The following is a 22543-nucleotide window of genomic DNA, read 5'->3' as shown; positions in this document are numbered from 1 at the left end:
TCAGCTCTGTGCTGTGGCTCCTCCCTCTACTCCAGCTCTTCTCCAACATCTTCCATGAGCTGGTCCAGATCCAGGTCACTGGAGGCTCCATCATCAGAAGGGACACTTCCAGCATCCTGGGGTTCAGGCCCTTCTTCTCCCCCAACAAGACAGGCCCCACGAGCAGCTGGTGGGGTCAGGACTTCGGGCACTAGTCTAGCTTCTTTTTCTTCAGATAGGCTGCTTACTGGGGCTTTGCTTTGGGGAGCTTTAAATTTTTTCTTAGGGTCTAAATGAAAAAGTGACAAAACTGAGAGTCTTATCAGGTCATCTGTCCTCACCTTGTATAAGTCCAACTCCTAAACTTTCTATTTCCAAAACAATCTCTGGGAAAAGATGACCTTTCTTTATAGAAAGAAAATGGGGTTTGGAATCAGAAAGACTTGGATCCATGGACCTTGCGAAAACTTTAAACCCTTTGAACCTCAGTCTCCTTATCTTTAAAATGGTAAATACCCAGTGACAGAGACACTGAAAGAACTAAAGGGATGGTGTGTAGAAGGCCGGCCCACAAAAACACCAATAAATGTTACTTCTACCTCCTTACCATTCTTGTGTCCCTGTATGTCCCTGAATAAAATCAAATAATAACCATAAGATGTTTCTACAGTGTGTGTTGTATTCTGTGATTTAGATGATGCCCTTTTGGCCAAACTTTTGGGTGTTTTTTGTTTCGTTTTTGTTTTTTTTCCAAAATAATGAAAGCTGTGGAAGTTTTAAGGAACTATCAAAGGAGGAAACCTGCAGACGTGAGCCTCCCTCCCCACAGTCCCCAAGTCTGAGTCTTACCCGGCTGCTCAGGTCCTGAATTTCCATGCCCTTTTTTCCTTCCTATTATGGGCACAGGTGGAGGAGCAGGTTCGTTTAACAGAGGTCTCTTTGTTGTTCTCCTTTTCAGGGTCCCATCTTGTCCATCTGCTCCACCGGCATCACTCCCAACCCCCAATCCTGAAGGACATTGGTTTATTTCTGAGTGACAGTGTGGCTAGGGTCCACAAACTCCAAACATTCAGTCTTTGCCCTGTGTCTTCTGCTCATTTTTAATCTAGTGAGTCCTTCTGGTTCCTTTCTTTTCCCCCAAGTATTTCTTTTCTTTCCCCCTGGGTCTTCTTCTCTTTATAGTTCACCTCAAAACCTGCCTTCTCCAAGAAGTCATCCTTCTTGGCTAAGAATTTAAAATATTCATTCCACCTTTAACCTAAGATTTTGTAATTCAACTCACAGAAGTGAGAAGCTACAGATTTCCTGATCACATTAGCATGAGTCTTGCCCATTTTCTCAGGTTCTGGAGCCGAGAGGTCAGTAAGACCCCGTCACCTGCAGACCCCTCGCACTTTCTGCTTCTGCCCTGCCTTCACAGGAACATGTCTCATTTCCAATTATCCTGCTTACCTCTTGCCTTGGGTTTTTTTGTTTGAATTTTGGCTGACTTGGAATTAGGCAAAGTTGGATCCTGAGAAAAATAAAATATAAATGAAGTCATATAATTGTGATTTAATAGAGTAGGATGCTACAGAAATGATGGGTGTACTTAAGGAAGTTCCAGATGCTAATTCTACCCAGTTTGATCTACAGAATCTATCTAACTTCAGTCAAAATCCCAGCAAGTTATTCTGTACCAGTATATGACACCATAATGATGGATACGTGTCACTACACATTTGTCCAAGTCCATAGAATATACACTACCAGGAGAAAATCCTAATGTAAATGATGGACTCTGCATGATTATGATGTGTCAATGGACTGAAAAGGTTCATCAACTGCAAACAAATGCACCACTCCGGTGGACGATGTTGATAACAGGGGAGACTATACATGTGGGGGGGCAGGAGGTACATGGAAACTCTGTACCTTCCTCTCAATTTTACTGCAAACCTAAGACTGCTCTTAAAAAGTCTTTAAAGATGAAAAATATCTATATTTCATATGACTGAAAAGAGACTAAGGAAATAAAATAATGAATATCCTAAGTGTCCACACAGGGAAGAAAGTAAAGAGAGGCAAACTGCTATTCTGTAAAATTGCTCCAGTAAGAACCAAAGAACTACAGTGGGAAATGAGATTATCATCAAAAAATAAGTTTCTAGAGATATGAAGTATTAGAATAACTGAGGACAGAGGCTCTTCTTCCCTGAAGAGTCCTAAGACAGAAAACCAGTCCATGAGGGCTACCCTGATGCAGGTACAGGACAGTTCCTTAGAAAATACAAATCCATGCTAATCAGATGCCCTAAAGCAATCTCCTCAAAGGAATCTCCAAGATCAATCTTACTGTTTTATCTTGCTCCTCGTCTTCATCCTCCTCCAACTCTGGCTCTTTCTTTTCTTTCTCCAAGTAGGAATCTAAGCTGCTAGCCCCAGAGAGCAGTAAGTCTAGAACAGGAATAGGAAGGAAAGGTTAAATAATTTATCTAATAAAGTAGGTGATGAGTTAGTGGAGCTAATCCCAGAAAATCAATCTTCCAACTCTGTCTTTCATATCCAAGTCAAAATTTCTCCATAAAATCTGATGCCAGATTATCACGGTTCTACCCTCTTCCAAGTCCTTTCACTAGTCAACATGCACTCTCCCTCCCTACTCCCTTTTTTCTCCATTTCTCTCACTACCCATGTGTCCATCCATCCATCCCAGACATTTGCTCAACAGCATTTATGTAAAGCCTCCTATTATAGAATCCAGAACTAGGTTGACGGCACTGGATATAAAATAAAAGCTTCAGTAGCTGCCCTCATGAAGGAATCCCTTCCATCCCTCTCTGGTCCTTAGCCTCCTACTTATCCTACCTTTTTCTTCCCCATTATCGTCAGGTCCACTGTATCGGCTCCAGAAACCAAACAAGTTAACCCGCTCCTGAGGGAACCAAGAAACAAAAGCATCATCCACTAGTCTCCCAGGGGCTAGTTTTGCCTCCTGTCTTCAAGGTTTCTAGTTATAGAGTTTGTATTCATATTCCACACCATTTTCACTTGAAACTTCACATTAGGTTTATCTAAATTTTTGTAGAGCTTAACTACTATACCATGTTATAACATTATACAATATTATTATAACTTCTTTTTCCAGTTTGTTTATAATTCAGTTAATAGCTGGGAAGAGGAAATTAACTGTTTGTTATTCTCCACCCCCTACCCAAAGGCAGGATTTGCGGGTAAAAACTAACCCCACAGAATAAGGTACATACACCTGAGACCTGAAGTTAAATGGGTGGTGGTATTCCCTATTCCCTCTACCACAAACTGCCTCTGTTTGAGCAGAGAAAAAATTCCATTTGTCCAAGGGTAGGGAAAACAATGGATGCTTTAAAGAGTCAAGGGAACTTGGCCTGGGAACCAAAGACTAGTTCTAGAACTAAGACTGTGTAAGAGGGAAGGAGAGCCAATTTTCTACAGGAGGGACTGTATGACTTGTTTTGCGTCCCAAGTCCCAAAGAGAAGGAGGTACGTGATCTAAACTTTCCCACCTGAATACTGATCTGCTCTGCCTTTTGAGCCATCATCACGGCTAACCCCAGTTTCTGGATGCAGTCCTTATTCTTGCACTTTCTCTGAAATAAAAGAAGATTACAGTCAGTGATAAACATTAGGGAAGTTGACTCCAACATACTGTTACTCACCAGACGTTATCTTTACATTTATTTCTACTTCCTGGTATTGATATGATACTCCTATTCTTAATCTTTTGAGCTCAGAAACACAACCCTCCCTTGTACCAAAACAAACCTTTCCTCAATTTCTAGCAATATTTTCAACCAACATTTTGGCATCCTCTCCAAAGTAAGGCCCGTGGAAATTTGTAAAGGCAAAATTAAAGAAGTTCAGATGACTGCACTTTTAAGCTTTTCACAAGTTTCTTTATATCCAGCTGCTAGATTTAATACTCACGGCCTGATTATCTAAGGTCCCTGAGCTCCTAGGCATTATTGGTAAGGCCCAAAGTGATTATGGGCTTCCCTGGTAGCTCAGCTGGTAAACAATTTGCCTCAATGCAGGAGACCCTGGTTCAATTCCTGAGTCAGAAAGACCCCCTGGAGAAGGGATAGGCAACACACTCCAGTATTCTTGGGCTTCCCTGGTGGCTCAGATCGTAAAGAATCTGCCTGCAATGCGGAGGCCTGGATTCAGTTCCTGGAGGCCTGGGTTCAATTCCTGTGCTAGGAAGATTCCCTGGAGAAGGGAATGGCTACCCACTCCAGTATTCTTGCCTGGAGAATTCCAGGAGGAAATATCATTTAGTTACTTCAGTGGTTCTCAACCAGGGGAGACTTTTCTCCCAGAAGACATTTGACAATGTCTAGAAATTTTTTGGTTGTCACAATTAGGGTGAGGGCTACTACTGGCTAGATGCTATTAGAGCCCATGGATGCTGCTAAATATCCTACAATGCCTAGGACAGCCCCTCATAATAGAAAATTATCTGACCCAAAATGTCAATAGTGTTGAGACTGAGAAACCCTGAGTTAATCTGTGCCTTCATTTCTTGCTTGAGCTAACCTGCAGAAAACCATGGTCTTCATGAAGGCCCTCTATCTGCAGACAGGGAATGAAACTAAGAAAAATCATTTTCCTGTTGCAATCATGGTAGAAAGAAGTGTTCCTCATGAATAACCTCACCCTGGCATACTTGGTCAGACATGCAACTTCCTCCTGGCATAGCTTCCTCCGGGAAAAATCACATTTAATAAAGGGAAGATTTTGTTTCTCAAGTTCCCTACATCACAACTGATCCCTGGAGGTTGCTTACCAGTTCACTTAGCTCTAGGGACATCTCCTGGAAGTTCTTTAGCATGTTGACTGGGATCCAAGCACGAGAGACTGTTTCTCCAAAAAATGTCACATGGTACTTGGACTGTAATAAAAGATAGCTTTGTTATAGCCTCTTGTCCTTCTTCTTGCTTTGACCCACTAGCCAGGAAAAGGCAGAAGAGCTGAGAATTCACAAGAAAGGAAGTGCTAGGCCTTGTCTGTTCCTTTAAGCCTGACCCACCTATCCCACCTGATTCCATTGTTCTTCCATCCTGACCTCAGATTTCCTAACCAAAGCCTATTTGTCAAAATCACAAATGTCCTAGTAATTAATAAATATTTAATTAGATATTTGTTTGTTTATATATCCATTTGTCACTCTAGCTAAGTATCTGCCTTCTGCTTGTGTCTGCTGGCTGTGTCTGTATTTCTAACTCTGTACATCTGTTAGGATGGATTTGTTCATTACTTTGCCCTGAGCACTGACCCACCCTGAACCAGGAAAACTCACCGGCAGGGAATCAAGATGAGAAGCAAAAAGAAAATATTCTCCTAGGTCAGGATCAGGTTCTACCATGCCTGGCCACCTGGAGAAGATGGGTGTAGGGGATGGAAGAGAAGGGGTTAGATGAATACAACACAAACTCATCAATATACATGTACATAAAAGGGCACTGGGCTTCCCTTGTGTCTCATATGGTAAAGAATCCACCTGCAATGCTGAAGACCTGGGTTCGATCCCTGGGTTGGGAAGATCCCCTGGAGGAGGGTATGGCAACCTACTCTAGTATTCTTGCCTGGAGAATCCCAAGGACAGAGGAGTCTGGTGGGCTACAGTCCATAGGGTTGCAAAGAGTCAGGACACAACTGAAGTGACTTAGCACATAAAACAGCAGTACGTTTTGCAAATAAAGGATCCCCAAAATAGACCCTCTGTCATCCCTCCACAGTGGTCACTACCAAATGACTGAGGTAACTTCCATCAATGTACAAAGAAGCTCAGAATCTTCCTACTAAAGAATATCTTATCTTCTAGGCCTCCTGGCAACCCTGAGAACAAAAATCTTCTGACTTGGGATATCTCCAAAGAAGAAACTATTCCACCCTTCCCTTTTTTCTCTTTACTTTGTATATCTCTCCTTTCCTAATGTCTAAAAAAAATCTTAGAGTCACTCATCTCTTTCTACCCATTCAGGGTAGAACTGGTTGACCCCTTTTCCCAGGGAGATACCACGTCCACCATGAAATCTCTAGAAATCACTCTTTCAAAGCCTCCAAGATTAGTACTTTATATTCTCCCTCACCCATGCTCTTTCTAGGCAGGTAACATTTCCATTATAAACCCCTTTCATTTTCTTCCCTCTCTGCCTGAATCTACCACTCTCAAGTTTATGAAGGATGCTCTGACTCTACCATGGCACCCTACCAGGGATAGCCGTATTGCTTGGCCCAGATGATGGATCCTGGGATGTAGGAGGCATAGGCCACATCACTTTCATGACCAGTCCAGGTCTCCTCAGGGATATCACAGCGATTATACTGCAAGTCTGCCAAAAGAGAGGAGGAGTGCAGGGAAAGAAAGAGCCTCATGAGGTGAAAATCTGGATGAGGGCAGAGGAGAGGTCAAAAAGACACTGTTATGTGCAGCAGGTAGGACCAAAAGGACACCTGGGAGACGGGCTTGGAGGATGAAAAACGGCTCATAAAAGAAATGCAGCTAGAGCTAGGAGAAGCAGGAGTGTTGGCTCATTATGTTCTGTAGAAAGAGATCCCACATGTCTGACCCTGCTTCCATCTGTGTAACATCATGAAGATAATCTCTCCAATATTGTTTTCTCACCTGTAAAATAGTTGGGCTAGACTAGATCTTCATAATCTTTTTTAAGTAGTTTCAAACATTCTAGACTTCTAAGCTACTGAATCTCTCTCACCGGCTTTTCCTCATATATCCCATACCAACCCAATACCAAAAGTCTAGTCAAACTTTTGCTCAGAACAATTGTTTAGATTTACTCAGAACAATCATTTAGATTCCAGGATCCTCCCTACTCTTCAGAGTGTCTTCCTCTATCCCTTTATGCCAAATTCATTCTGAAAAGACAGCAAGATCCCCACCTCTCCCCAAACACTAACTACAAGGACCCCTGGAGTTATAGCTATACTTTTGTCATATTTAATCTAAAGCATGAAAGCAGGGAAAGAAAGAAAGGAATATAAAAAACTGAAAAGAAATTTCCATTTTACCTGTGTTCTGGTCACAGGACCAATTATCTGGGAGGATTGAGGGGTCAATGTTCCCATGTAGCCGCCTCCATTTCTCACAGTTTGGGGAGGAACACTGGACCCAGACTAGACATTGACCTGTCACAGCAAAGAAACCTGAAATAAGAGACTCAAAAATGTTCTTCCTTCTTCTATTTAATTAAAATCAATATACTCCCTGCCACCACCACCTCTGCCAGAAACACACAGCCCTAGAGATCAACTTGTTCAAGCCCTGACTCATAAACAGTAAAACCAAAAGCTTGGAGGAGATAATTGACTGCTAAAGATCAGTCTACATTGTTGGCAAAGCTGAACTTAGAACCCAGGTCTCACATCCCAGTCTTTCTCCTGAACCATGCTATCATCTCTTCTCCCCCAGGGCAGAAAGAAGTGTTTCCTGTATTGACATTTCTTTAAAAGGCTGCCTGACATCTTTTTGGCTACTGCCTCATTTCCTGGCTGGCATGTCACTACTAAAAAGTTCTCCTGAAGGACTGTGTATGCTTCAGCAGCACATAGACTAAAATTGGAGCGATACAAAGATTAGCATGGCCCCTGCACAAGGATGACACGCAAATTCGTGAAGCATTCCAGTTTTTTTAGAAAAATGGTACTGAAGAATTTATTTGCAGGGCAACAATGGAGAAACAGACATAGAGAATAGATTTATGGACATGGGGAGAAGAGAGGAGAGGGTGAGATGTATGGGAACAGTAACGTGGAAACTTACATTACCATATATAAAATAGATAGTCAAAGGGAATTTGCTGTATGGCTCATGAAACTCAAACAGGGGCTCTGTATCAACCTAGAGGGGTGGGATGGGAGGGAGTTTTAAAAGAGAGAGGATATATGTGTATCTATGGCTGATTCATGTTGAGGTTTGACAGAAAACAGCAAAACTCTGTAAAGCAATTATCCTTCAATAAAAAATTTAATTAATTAAAAAACAAAAAAAGTTCTTCCGAAGGACTGACAGCAGCTCTCTTGTGCACAGCATCCAGAGTTCCTGTCTGAACTAACCTGCCTTATTTGAATTAACTTGTCACCAAACCACCAAGTTGCAGCCTTTGGGACTAAGAGCTCTGAGTTCACCCCTCACCAAAAGACAGGTTCAAGCCTACTGTTTCTCAGTCAGCTATTTACTTCAGGCCCTGCTCAAAGGCCAAACATTCTTTTTACCCATTACATTCCAAACTCTCATCCCCACCTTTCTCTACCCCACATCTTCTAGGTTGACCCAAAGCTCCACACAGCCTCTCCTCTCTCCCTCCCAAACTCTTCCACTATATTCTTTGGAAATGAAAATGAAATTAATATTCTTTGGAATTCCAGGCAAGAGCAACTAAAACCCACATATCTTCAACCTGTTTTCTGAACCACTGCCTCCTTTTTGAAATCTGGTGATGCTGCCTCAACCCGATCTCACCTGACCCATGCAGCCCTCTAAGCAGAGGCTGTCCTTCTCACATCCCCCAGACCAGAAAGTGGGGTCAGTATCACCCTTACCTCCCATTGACACTTGCAGACCATTACTATCCTCCATTCTATAAAAACACTCCCTCCCTTAAGGTCCATGCCATGAGATTACACTGCCCTCTCATCTCCCTTGCAATGACAATGCTGGTATCTGGTCCAGTCTTTTCCTTCTCTCTGCCTCCTGCCCTCATAGATTACCATATATCCACAAGGGTAATGTACAAACACCCTACACCTTCTCCTTCATGCCAGCTCAGTAGCCCCTTCACCTCAGAAACCCATGCCCATCCTGCATGCCACCCCCCCAGTCATCTGCAGGGACCACACACTCCCCTGAATCACTTATCTAAACTCTTCTTTGATAAAAATGCCCCATCTGCCCACCTTGCTCCAAGAACCCATGGCAACTTTCACTTTATCTAGATCTCCAAGCCACTGGCCCCACCTTCCTCTCAACTAGTAGCAAGCAACCTCTTTTCTTCACTCTGTATATTTACAAACATTTGATTTCCTTAGATTCTCTTGCAGACATCACCAACTCCCCTTCCCTCTGTCCTTCCCCCCACTCAGCTGGCAAACACAATTCTGAATGAACCGACTCTTTTTCTGCGCCTACACTCATTCAACTGAGCTTTGCTAGAGAAAATCACTGACCAGGTACACTATATATTCAGTTAACGACATCAACCAATATGTTTCTCTAGTAAGTTCACTCTCACACTGTCAGCTTACCTTAAATGCTGAAACATAAGGGATGCCCTCCATTCCACCAAAATCATTACTCAGAAAAGTAGATGACTTACATTTGGGTCCTTTCAAAATATCTCATATTAAAAAAAAAAAAAAAAAATCTCATATTATATATCACTTTCTCAGTTATTTTGAAGAAGTACTGGTTGGGAATGATGTATTAGTTTGAAATGACAGTTGCCACTGACAGTTTTAGATGTTTACAGAGGTGACCTGGCAAGGCTAGAAAAAAAGAGTGGGAAAAAGGGCCAGGGACCATAAAAGAGAACAGAGATCAAGAAAATAAATGGTGATTGTAAAAATATAAATATTCGTGAGAAAATGAGTGGGGGAAAAAATCATCCTAATGCTATAAAACTAGATATTTATGGTTTAGGATGAAATTTCTATGACAGTTTTAAAGACATACAGTTCCTTAAAGTTTCCTTTCCAACAACTTAGAAAGAAGAAAAGACGTGTTAGAAAACTGTTTGAAGTTCAGATGTGGCTCTGTGTTAATGAAGGCTGATGTCACAGACACAGGTCAAGAGCATTTCAGCTGACCACTAATTTTTGAAACACTAGCTTCCTTGGGTTCTGTGATCCCTCACTCTCCCTTTTCCCCCATTCCCTCCCACTTTTCTGGTAACTCCTGCCTCAGTCTCCAAATTGGGTTCACCTCATTCTCTGTCCAGTCTCTAAACTGGAGTCCCAAAGCCTAACCATGGGTCTTCACTCCCATGCTGCACTTTCTCCTGAGGTCAGCTCACCCATATCCTCCGTTTGAAACACATTTTCATACCTGACAACACAGAGATGTATGCCAGTAGCCTCTGTTCTGAGCTCCCAGCTCCTATAGCCACCTCGCTCTTTGACATCTGTATTTGGAGGTCTCACAAAAATCTCAAACCCAATGCAGAACTGCTTTTTATCCACTCCTTTCACACAACTGCTCAAACCCTCTTCTCTCTCTCACTTTCCAATATTCAATTCCAATATTCAATTCACCAAGTTCTGACAACCTTACCTCCAAAACATATCTTAAAACCATTTGCTTTTTGTCTCCTTCATCATCCTAATCCAAGCCACCAAAATATTTAATCTGAGCACTAACTTCTTAACTGGTCTACTCTTGACTTCTCATACTCCACTCTCCAATTAATCACCAAAAGGATCTGTTTAAAACATCAGTTTGAGGATGTCACTTCCCTGGTTAAAACCCACCAGGGGCTTCCCACTATACTTAAGATGAAATTCTCACTTTGTAACATGGTCTTTGAGCTAGCCACTGCTACCTCCTTGTGAAGGAGTAAACAGACAAAACAGGCTCCCTCTTGAAACAGGACTCCACCATGGGCCGGACTGTGGACTTTGAGCTCTATGCCCAGTATCTATGGAAACGACATACCAACTGGAAAACCAGGCCCCGGGATGGAAGAGCCCCAGGGCTCATACCTAGACTCTCCCTCCCTAAAAGAATACCCTAATTAACTGTGGAACTGAATAGAATCAAACATTCCATTATGTTTACTAGGGTATGACCACAGGCCTGTTGATAATTGTCCACTGTTAACTAGGCCTAAGGCATATGAATCAGGGTTAACTTTGATTGTATCTTTCTTTTCCTTTGTTCAGACTAGTTTCAGGGAATTTGGGGAGGTGGGTTTGGGCACATACACTTAGGGTATATAAGGTTTTCACAAAAACTGGTTGGGGTCCTTGGCTAAGGGGAGACTCTGCCTTGGACCCGCTGGTGTAACAAACTGCACTCCACTATCTGCGCTGTCCTTCTGAGTGAGTTTGTTTCCCAGAACACGTGGCTATAACAGTTACATTTATCTAGAGCCACTTTGCAGCCGTGCTTCCCTTGCTCCCTGAATCCCAGTTATACCAGGTTTCTTCTGGCATCCAGAGTAAGCCAAACTTCACCTTATCTAAAACTTTCTCTTACACACTTTAGTTGGCTAACTTCTACTCTTCCTACAGGTTTCAGCTTAAATGTTATTTCCTTCCAAATGCATTCTCTGACTGACCCTATCTTAATTAGATCTCCACCGTTTCCTCTCAGGACATTGTTTTCCTTCCCTTCACAGAACTTAAAGCAAATTTTATTTCCTGGATACTCCCTTTCTACTTCCTACTCCAGGAGCACCCATCTCTCCTCGGCAACTGTAAAAAAACAGGAAGGGTGGTTCACTGATAGTAAGAGGCCTACACACTCGCTACAATCACAATTCAACCCACAAGCACTGCCAAAAAACAAACTTCCTCCAACAACTATGGATTACATGACTGAATAACTGAATGAATGAAATAGCTCTCTTTCTTCCTCAGCACTATATCCTCTCAACAAGTAGCTGTGTGAGATAAACTATAGTCTTTGCAGAATTTCCTCTAACATCCTAACGTCGTTACCCTTTTCCTCCACCTCCAATTTTCAAGTTCAAGTAGGTTTGTCAAACCACGGCTGAACTTACCAAAACCACTTCCTTCTCCTTTTTGTTGGTCCCTGTTCTGGGAATGATCCTGAATGGTTTCCTTCTGTTGGTCATCCTGTCTGTGCTCATGTCCACTTTGGTCTGTCTCCATTTTCTCATCTTCTGGGAAGATAAAAGAAAAACATTGTAGGGTTAGGAGATGAAGAGAATCTTTGTAGATAGTAAAAAGAAGGAAGAAGAATCGCAGTTCATTAGTTTTAAGTCTTGGGCTGAAAATTCTCAGGATGCCCACTGTCCCATTCCCTAATTTCATGGAATAAGTACTTGAGCCAGATATCAAAGTATATCGGATTATACTTACGAGCTTCCTTCTTTCTTTTGCTTAAGGAGAATTTATTGAATTTCTTCTCAGAGGATGCAGAATCTGGCTGGCCTGGCTTAGATATCTTTATCTCAGGGATTATTCCATCTTCTTGAAAGGCTGAAATCTCTAGAATAGGAGGTACCACTACTCTGTCTCTGCAAATAAGATTTTTAATTAAAAGATAGAAAAGGGCAATTTGTAGTACCTCTCTTTTGAAAAAACCCAAGGGTAAAATTTAGGAGGACAGAAGACTTGCAAGTTCTCCATGGCCTCCTGGGGTCATTTTATCCATTTACTGGCCTATTTTTCCCAATTCAAGTATTTTTCCTGAGATGAGAGAAATCTACCAAGATAAGAAAAACATCTAGATAGAAAGACAGATAGATGGATAATCATTTATCAGTATTAAGTCTACCCTGTGATCAACTCGTCACACTGGGATAAACTTACCCATCAGCATTATTATTATCAGAAGTATTAGAAGAAGCAATTCCTGGTTCCTTGCCTAATTGGGTACATCTTGTAGGCTGGGTACAGGAAGTCTCTGAAAAATCAAAGCTAGATTCCGTCCTCCCAAAACAAAATACTATAAGCAGAGAAGCAACTAAAGAAGAGAACTACTCCATTATTTCCAAACTGTAACCTCTCATTAACATATCTCCCATCAGTTGCCTGGAAGAACCTACCTTTAGACTTTTACGATACCATAGAACTTGCAAGTTTTTTAATTCTCAGGAAAAACCACAAATGTGTATCTTGCTGAAAGCTTTTCCAGATGGATTTGCCTATTCTAGGATAGTCAGATAATGTTAATTTTGTGTACATAACAGATATTTTAGGTATCGTCTTTTATATCATTTGTCCCTCAAGCTTTCTCTAGAAGTGGAAGTATACCTAAAAAAAGCTGAAAATGTCAAACCACTGTCCTTAGCCTCAAGACCTTATGGAGGAAGGCTTCAGGGCCTATACTATAGAGTTTCTTATTCTAAAAATCAAATTCCTGAGCATATGTTAAAACAGTATTGGAAATAGAAATATACAAGAAATAGAAACTAAGGTCTTCAAATCTGGGAAAAATAATTTATCTTTTCTATGAAAATTGTAAACATATAAAAATAAATTTAAATTACATTAAAAAATCTAGATGAGCCTATATTTATATTCTGAAGTCAATGTAATCTACTTTTCTAAAAGTCTATACCTTCTGTCTAAGATGGTTTAGCTATAGTCCTGTTGATAGAAGATGAGTATTTAAAACTATTTGAAAGTCTCACCTAACATTTCCTTATGTAGAAAGATGGAGAGAAGGAGAGAAGCTATTAACTTATTCCACCCTTCAGATAATTTCTTTACCTAACTGAAACTCTCTCACTAAAAGCCATACCCAAGCACTCCTGGAAGGACTTCCGTAGCACAATCTGGACAATCTCCTCAAATTCTGCACTCGTAAGAGTTGATTTTTCCTGCAGAGAGAAAGGTAGGGGAGAAAAACTGCTTGTCTTTCCCCATTCCTCCTCTCTAGGAAGGAGGAAGCCTCCTTTGGATGAGGCAGCAAGTTCACAAAACTGAGAGCATGAATTCAACCTAAAGATGCCATCAATTCTATCACAGATCGCCTGGGAGTAAGAAGTCAAAGAAAAAGAAAACATTGATAGTCTCTACTTCTACTCTTACCTACATCCAACCTCAGCCCCTACCTGCCCAGTATTCCCTGCTAAATGCTTTCATTAAAACATTTTTTACCTCTTTGAGAAGAAAATACACACCCCCACACAAGAAAAAAAAAACTGAAACTACAGGATAAATCTCCCCTGTGGCATTTACTACATTCAAATTTATGTTATAAATATTTAAATATCTTCTGAAATGGAAAGATCCTATTTGCCCAGGCTGGATGACGAGGAGAAACTATCCCACTACAGCCATCCTTTTGATTTTTACCTTTTCTTTCTTTGCTTTCTTGCTGTCTTGAGCCTTTCCTTTTATCTCTTGGCCACTGACTGGACCATTCTCTGTGGTTGCTTTCTCCTTCTTCTTCTCTAACCCGGCCTTTAGCAGGCTTGGCCTGACCTCTGCCTGTGGAGAACTGATCTCCAGGATCTCCTCCTTTGATGAGTTAAGGTTAGAGAGCATCAGGCTATGCAGCTTTTGTGCAGGTGGGGCAAAGGTATTTTTATGTCCCTTCCCACATTCTGAAAGAAATTTTGTCATCAAATGTAACTTGTGAAACATGGAATCTAACACAGAAATTGCCAAACATTGCCCACTGACTCACAATATCAGAATTATCTGGAGAGACCTTTTAACAAATTCAAATTCCTAGACCTCTCCTTACCAAACTTCCCCAGGCCCCCACCTTCTCAACCCTGCCCTAAGATCCTGACAAAGTAGTCTGAAGTGAGACCCAAGAATCTGTAATTTTATAAGGCTATCCAGCTAACTCAGATGCACTTCAGGTTGAGGAACACTGAGTAATTCAAAAGCGATAAAAACAAGTATGCGGAAAACTGAAATATTCAAACATGAAATTTTTTAAATTTGTTTTTTTTAAGCTTTGCACAAAGTGTTATGGGAAATTAGAGGAAAATTTTTAAAAACTAGTCAAAATCTACAAAGGATGCAATGAAAATTGTACTGATCCTCCCAGGCATAAGAAATCTATCTTTCTTCGGAGCTTCCATAATACTTTGTATCTATCCTGTGGCATTTGCCACATTCAAAGTTATTTATAAATATTTAAATGGCTCTTCTCTCCCTACAAGCTCATACATTTCTAGAGTAAGACTGTTCTAAGTCAAATATATTTCACTCAAAGTGGCTAGAAAAGCAGTAACTCTAACAAAGTGAACATGAAATACATATGAACTGAGCTTCCCTTTGGTGGGAAAGGTGTCCAGATGACCTAAGACTGAGAAAGAAGAGGAGAATGACTCTTAACTCACTTTCTTTACTCTCCAAGGTTGGCATCATTCAGATCAGAAGCTACACTTTCTTTATGCCTCTGCTGAAAAAGAAATGAACTGTTATGCTCTGATTGAACAAAATTTATTTTATTGAAGCATAGTTGATTTATAATGTTAATTTCTGCTACACAGCAAAGTGATTCAGTTAAATATATGTGTGTGTGTGTATATATATATATACACACACAGTACTGATCAAACATGATTTTAAACTTTCTCCTCTTATTGCCTTCTTGGGTTCAGGGTCTCTTTGCCTGGGATGCCTAACCTACATTTTCTGCCTTATTGACTACAATTCTACTCCCAGGCAGTGCCATGCTGGAGGATAATGAAAGTTGTTTTAAAGATTAACAACAATCCTTAGTGTTTTAAGTGTTTAGAACTATGTCCAACATGAGGTAGGCACTTATAAGTAGGTGGAAATGATACTGGTAGTGATTTGTTTAAAAAAAAATTCAACTGAGTAAATTTTGAGGATCTTATTGGCTTTATTCAACAACTCATGATTGGGCAGCATTGAATCTACCAGGATAGAAGCTCCAAGGAGCTATACAAAATTAAACACTCTTACAGGCAGAAGAGATAAGGAACACAGATGTAATACTAGGCAAAAAAGGAAAGAAAGAAAAAGAAAAAAGCAAATTGGTTATACAAGGTTACTTTCCTTTAAGGAATTACTGGGGTCTATCAGGCAGATTACCCAACTAGTGCTGATCAGGCAATTCCTGACTGACTGATTTAAGATTCCATTTCTGAGAGAGTCAAAACTGTAATTAAGTTGTCTTGGTTTAGTGACAAGGGGCTTAGCATAAGCAACCCCATTTGGTGCCTCTTATTAAAACAAGATGTGTTTTTAACAGCCAGAAATAAAAGTAGTAGTAGAGTAGCAGCAGTAGGGTGTAGACAGTCCTGGAGTTAAACAGTGAGATTTTTCTTCAGAGCAATAACCTTTCACAAGATTCTTCTAAATACTCAAAACAAATACACTGTAAATTCACTTACCTATTTCAGACATCCCTATGCATAGAGAACTCCCCTTTTAACATCACTATAATGTATTATTTTCCTTTTACTTAGATCTTCTAGTCCAATAAATTTCCCAATGTGCTAGATTCTCGTATTAATAATTTTTATTCATGGCTCAGAAATATTTAGTAACCAGCAGATGTTTTTGAACTGTGGTGTTGGAGAAGACTCTTGAGAGTCCCTTGGACAGCAAAGAGATCAAACCAGTCAATCCTAAAGGAAATCCACCCTGAATATTCATTCGAAAGACTGACACTGAAGCTCCAATACTTTGGCCACTTGATGTGAAGAGCTAACTCACTAGAAAAGACTCTGATGCTGGGAAAGTTGAAGGCAAAAGGAGAAGAGGTGGCAGAGGATGAGATATTTGGATAGCATCACCGACTCAATGGACATGAATTTGAGCAAACTCCAAGAGATAGTGGAGGACAGGGAGGCCTGGCATGCTGCAGTCCATGGGGTCACAAAAAGTCAAACACAACTTAGTGACTGAACACAGAGGTCTCCAGAGAAGCTAGTAATAAGAATCTAGCATATTCATTCTATATCCATAGTTTATCTGTAGTTATCCACTCAGATGTGTTCTAAACAACATCTGTACGTTTCATTACTTCTACCAAAATTGTGACTAATAATAAATACACTTACTGGGCACTGACTATAATCCTTGACTATGTCATCTCATTTAATTCTCCCAATAAATCTATGAGATTGATGCCATTTTACACTTGGGGAAACTGACACACACTTAGAGGGAGTTAGAGATATTAAGTAATTGATAAATGGTAAAATCAGGATTAGAATCTGTCTGATTTATGTTTGTGTCATGAACTGTGCTACAGTACATCCCAGTAGTCTAGTTCAGTAGTTCAGTACTTCACACCCATTTTAACATCACAGCACACATGTAAAGCTTCCACTAAAAGTAAACACTGAAACACACAGAAAATATTTCTAGGTACTCTAGGGTAAAAAGACCAGGCTGCTCACAGCCATAGACAACTGAGGGATGGGAGAGGGAGGCCTCCAGCCACACCAAAGGCTGAAGAGGTTAATACCTCTAGCTCTATGTCATTTGTGACCCAGTACGGTGCCAAGACTCATTTTATGATGTTCCAAGAACTTACACATTTTCCAGTTTTCACTTTCTACTACTGATATTATTTCTACCCAGCTGTGGTCTGCCAAAACCTCAGAGTTAATACATGGTAGAGTAAGATGAATCCAGGTCTTTGGCTTCTAAATTCTAATAACATGTCTATTCTTCTCAGTGATCTGATTTCTGGCAGTTGGTTTTGAGTACTTTGAAGGCCTTGGACCTGAAACCCAATCCTTTAACTCTGCTATCTCCCACTATAAAGAGATCCAGGAGGTTTTCCAGGTGGCACAGTGGTAAAGAATCTGCCTGCCAATGCAGGAGAAATCAGTTTAATCCCTTATCTGGGAAGATCCCACATGCCATGGAGCGATTAAGCCCATGTGCCAGGATTATTGCGCCTGTGCTCCAGAGCATGGGGGCTACGACTGCTGAGCCCATGCACTGCAACTACTGAAGCCCCCACACCTTGAGCCTGTGCTCTGCAACAAGAAAAGCTGCTACAGTGAGAAGCCTGTGCACAACTAGAGAGTAGCCCCCGCTCATTACAACTAGAGAAAAGTCTGAGCAACAACAAAGACAAAGAAACAAAGAAAATGAATAAGTAATAATAAAAAAGAGATCCAAAAGTTGCATAAAATGGATCTTTGGATTTGTAAATTTTTCTCTCTAAAGGGGCTGAAAATTTTATGACCCTCAAATGGTCAACTTAAACACTCAGTTGCTCAGGGTGTAGAATTCCACCCTCCAGATTCCAAGATGAATTCAAAAGTTACTGGGGACTTGACTTGGTGTGGCCACAGCATGGCTGAATATAAAGTCTTTTAAGATTTTTTTTAGTATTTTTCTGCTCCTTTTCTTAATTCCATAAATGCAAATAATTGATATGTGCTGGTTTGCAGTAATTCTTTTTCGTTTATACTCGTCTAGTGTGTGTTAGTCATTCAGTTGTGTCTGACTCTTTGTGACCCCATGGACCATAGTCCGTCAGGCTCCTCTGTCTATGAAATTCTCCTAGCAAGAATCCTGGGGTGGGTTGCCATTCCCTTCTCCAGGGGATCTTCCCAACCCAGGGATCGAACCTGTGTCTCCCACACTGCAGGCAGATTCTTTACCATTTGAGCCACCAGGAAAGCCCAATCTAAGGGGCGCATTTTATCACAGTTTTCATCTTAAGTTTTCACCACCAACTCCCAAACTTATTTGACAGTGAAAGAAAAAGCAAGTAGGTAAATCATTATCTAAACCTATACTGACCTCTCTAGGCCAAAGTGTGTTACTGAAGCCCCAACCAACTAGATAAAATTGTGATCACTGTTGAGTTAATAAGATGTAGTAAATATATAAACTTTCCTTATGGCTCAAACAGTAAAGAATTTGCCTGCAGTGAAGGAGACAAAGGAGATGTGGGTTCGATCCTTGGATCAGGAAGATTCCCTGGAGAAGAAAATGGCAACCCACTCCAGTGTTCTTGTTCAGATAATTCCATAGACAGAGAAGCCTGCCAAGCGACAGTCCATAGGGTCCCAAAGAGTCAGACATGATTGAACACGCATGCAGAGTGAGGGTGTGATGAAAAACATTACTTTTAAAGAAAATCTCTATCCTGATCAATAGAGAAGGGAAAGTTTGGAAGTCACTGTCTGATAAGTCTCTGATCCTCTGTTTCAGATGAAGTATTTTCTTCCACAATAACGAATACTGAAATTCACCTCAGAGAGAGTAAGACAATTTTAAAGATAGTTAATAAATGTAAAATACCACCAACTTTTATCTGGCCAGCTACAAAATGACTGGGGGCTCTAAACCCAGGAATAACATTTGAGATTTTAGTTTCTCTTTTCTTACCTTAGATGAAAAATATTGGGAAAAAATCCAATAAAGCTTTAAATGTTAAAGTAAAAGAAATTCCATAACCAGATCCTAACTCTTCAACTAACATAAGAAAGAAAGGTGAATAAGGAGGGGGAAATAACTTAGAAGTAATAAAGGGACCCAAGGGAAGGTGAATGAGGTGTTCCAAAAAATAGTTTTCTTTCATTTAGAACACCAAAAATAATCACACTGATTAGAAAATGAAATCACCTAGCTCACCAGATCTCCAACTATTTATCTGTGTTAGGTTTTCTCATATTCTTCAACCAAAACAAGATATCACAACACATTGAATTCAGAAACAGATGAAAATCCAGCTGTTTTCTATTAAGCCAGACATGCGAGAGATGTGCAGAAATGTAAAATAACACCATTCTTCATACTAAATTTTCTTTCACTTAGGAAAATATATTTTCATTTAAATGTTATCTACATTAACATTATCTAAATGGTTTATTATCATCATTTTAAAATTAGTCAATAGACTAATTTTTCTCAGTTTAATTTCTAATACTTAAGTATCATAGCACAGGTAAAGAGATATAAACCAATCTTTGGAGTCCTTCAAAATTTTTAAGAGTATAAAAGGATTCTCAGAGGACTTCCCTAGAGGTTCAGTGGTTAAGAATCTGCCTGCCAGTGCAGTGGACACAGGATTGATCCCTGGTCTGGGAAGATCCCACATGCTGTGGGACAACTAAGCCCATACATCACAGCTACTGAGCACATGCTCTAGAGTCCAAGAGCCACAACTGCTGAAGCCCAGGTACCCCAGAGCCCACGTTCTGCAACACAAGAAGCAACCGCAAAGAGAAGCACATGCATCACAACTGGAGAGTAGCTCCTGCTGCCCCAACTAGAGAAAGCCCACATGCAGAAACAAAGACCCCATGCAGCCAAACAACAACAACCAAAAAAAACTTTTAAAACATAACTTAAAAATAAATTTTTAAAAAGGATTCCAGGGCTTTCCTGGTGGCTCAGTGGTAAAGAATCTGCCTGCCAATGCAGGAGTCTAAGATTCAATCCTTGATCCTGGAAGATCCCAAATGCGGAAGAGCAACTAAGCATTTGCACCACAACTAGTGAGCCTCTGCTCCATAAGAGAAGCTGTCTAGGTGAGAAGCCCACACACCACAACTAGAGAGTAGCCTCTGCTCACCACTGCCAGAGAAAAGCCTGTGCAGCAATGAAGATCCAGAACAGACAAAAATAAATAAGTAAATTTAATTTAAAAATAAAGGGATTCCGAGACCAAAATGTTTGAGAACTGACTTAGCTAAATAACTTAATTCAGTCTTGTCAGTATTTTTCAAAAAGCCTTAATCCTCCTCCTCCCACTCGGAATGTGTTCACAAATTTCTCCCAAGTATCCAATTACTCCCTCTTTATGTTGTCCCTGGAATCCTTGGTCTAAGAGGACAAAAATAAACCCTTTAGAATTGCCCTCTAACACAGACTCTGTGAGCCTCAAAAAATTGTATTTAAAAACTATATTTTGAGCAAAGAAAAAAAAGATCAAGTTTCTATTCTTACTGAGCTGACATTCTAGTGGGAGTAGTTAGACAATGATCAAAACATGTAAATATATATATTGCAAATTAAAAAAAGATTATACATTCAGAGGAAGCACTTTTCTCAGGGTTACTTGAGATGCTGCCTCCCAGGCTTGAGTTCCTCAGTATGTCCACCAAATAAAACATAACTCTCAAAAAAATAAATAATAAGATAAAGACTATATTTTAACTCTCCTTTAAGCTGGAGTTGAATTTCTTTTTGTCTTAATGTCTGATGGTATGTAGATTCCTACTTATTTTCATGCCTCCATCAGTAAGTTTGTTCTTTCTTCCTTCCTTCTCTCATGTGAGTTCAGCAAGCATGAGTCTAAACTTTTAACAAGACAAAAGGAAAAAAAACTGATTCCAGCTAACCTTATTACCCATACTAGGCTGCCTAACAAGACATTTGGGGTTTCCCTGATGGCTCAGTGGTAAAGAACCCACCTGCCAATGCAGGTGAGGTGAGTTGATATGGAAATGAAACCCACTATCCTTGCAGGGGAACTCCCACGGGCAGAGGAGCCTGGCAGACTACAGTTCATGGGGTTGCAAAAAAGTCTGACACGACTTAGCAACGAAACAAGACATTTACTGTCATAACTACTTGAAGTAAAACCTTTTACGGAATCTCACAAATTAATGGTGACTAAAGCTTAAAGTTCAGGGAGTGCAAGGAAGCAGAGAGACACGGCCAATTATCACCAAGACAGACTCTTCAGTACCCTCACCTTGGTTCAGACCCCTTCTATCTAACCGCTGAAAAGCTTCCACATGTGCCTGGAATAATGCCAACTTCAAACAAGCCATTTTGTGTTGCCTTCCAAGGGGCCATGCCCATTAACTCCCAGACCACTGCACCATTTCCCCTCACAGAGTGCCAAGATTTGGAACAATAAAAGACCTAATCTCACTTTTCTCACTTTAAAAACCAGAGGGAAGAACTTGGAGACACCCCCATTTTTTCTCTTTTCTCACCAATTCTCTCTTAAAAGCACAGCAATTCAGACCGGAGGTACCACTGAGCCCAAAGCCCATGACTCCTCTCTAAGGGTAAAACAGAGGCTCTCTAACCTCTCCTCTCCATCAACAAACCCCCCATGAGACAATTTCCCCTCAGCTCCCCCTCCCCATTCCCACCCCCAACCCACAGAGCACCAGGATCCTCATTCTAGCTCAGCTCGACATTGCCCACCATAATACTTAGGTAGTTTTGGTTTTCTCTTAGGAGCAAGTCTGCGGTTAGACATTCTGAGGAGAGGGATAAGACATCACCCTGAGGAGAAAACTTTTCCTCAGGCGACAGGTGCCAAGACTGGTCAAGCCGAGAACCTTCAGGTGCAAGCGGAAAAACACCAACTACCTTCTGGTGCGTAGAGGACCTAAGTGTGAGGAGCAGACAGAGTTATTGCAGCGATTCTACCAGCCGCGCGAACCTTCAACCAGCTTTCCCGCCACCAAGGAAAGGCGCGAGGCCACTCACAAGCTCCACCTCCTCCGGCGGCGTGCTCGAAGGGCTAATGCGCATGCGCAGTTGGAGGCCGCTTCTGCGTTTGCGCAGCAGTTATTGCCGCCATCTTCCAACCGAATACCCCGTAAAACTACAAATCCCATAATCCCCGTTGTCCTCGCTTTTTTTTTTTAGGCGGCAGCCGTAGCGCCTGATGTTTCAAGATGCACGTCTTCCTTTTATTGACTTCTCTCTCTGCCCCAGACTGCTTTTTCCATCCTCTTTTCGTGCCCTCATTCGCATTCTTCTTAGTATCCTTCATCCCCTTATTTTGATATTTTATTTGAGATCTATCCTTAACCCCATTCTCGCCTCTTCCTCCCTTTTCTCAGCCACAGGACCCGCACCCCAAGCGCTGTTGGCAAGGCGATCAAGCCACCAAACACCCAGTGGGAAGGCCGTCCAGTAGCTTCCTCCCCATAGGCTAAGGCAGGGAGCCCCCAAAGCGGACCGAAAT

General features: G+C 41.0%; 1 protein-coding gene and 1 pseudogene across 4 annotated transcripts; one reads left to right on the top strand and one right to left on the bottom strand.

Annotated features, from left to right (window-relative positions):
• Positions 1 to 14: 14 nt before the first annotated feature.
• ZCWPW1 (zinc finger CW-type and PWWP domain containing 1) lies at positions 15 to 22543 on the bottom strand. Of its 4 annotated transcripts, none has more exons than XM_065924957.1 (17): positions 22060 to 22543; positions 15003 to 15064; positions 14002 to 14252; positions 13445 to 13523; positions 12511 to 12604; positions 12058 to 12215; positions 11736 to 11858; positions 7030 to 7146; positions 6212 to 6332; positions 5297 to 5372; positions 4784 to 4888; positions 3504 to 3587; positions 2827 to 2893; positions 2315 to 2415; positions 1432 to 1492; positions 829 to 987; positions 15 to 268 (listed from the first exon to the last, which is right to left on the bottom strand). In XM_065924957.1, exons 2-17 carry the CDS (start codon positions 15028 to 15030, stop codon positions 27 to 29), a joined length of 1866 nt encoding a protein of 621 aa, XP_065781029.1. In that variant the 5' UTR covers positions 15031 to 15064; positions 22060 to 22543; the 3' UTR covers positions 15 to 26. The 4 variants fall into 4 exon arrangements, with proteins under 4 accessions (XP_065781029.1, XP_065781027.1, XP_065781030.1 ...); XM_065924955.1 differs by having other exon boundaries at positions 21940 to 22072; XM_065924958.1 differs by having other exon boundaries at positions 11736 to 11855; positions 21940 to 22072.
• Positions 7551 to 7650, top strand: LOC136162111 (U6 spliceosomal RNA; annotated as a pseudogene).

This window comes from Muntiacus reevesi, chromosome 2 (assembly GCF_963930625.1).
Source record: "Muntiacus reevesi chromosome 2, mMunRee1.1, whole genome shotgun sequence".
Taxonomy (NCBI): Eukaryota; Metazoa; Chordata; class Mammalia; order Artiodactyla; family Cervidae; genus Muntiacus; species Muntiacus reevesi.
The sequence above is the reverse complement of the archived record's forward strand: the minus strand, read 5'-3'. Positions and strand labels throughout refer to the sequence as shown.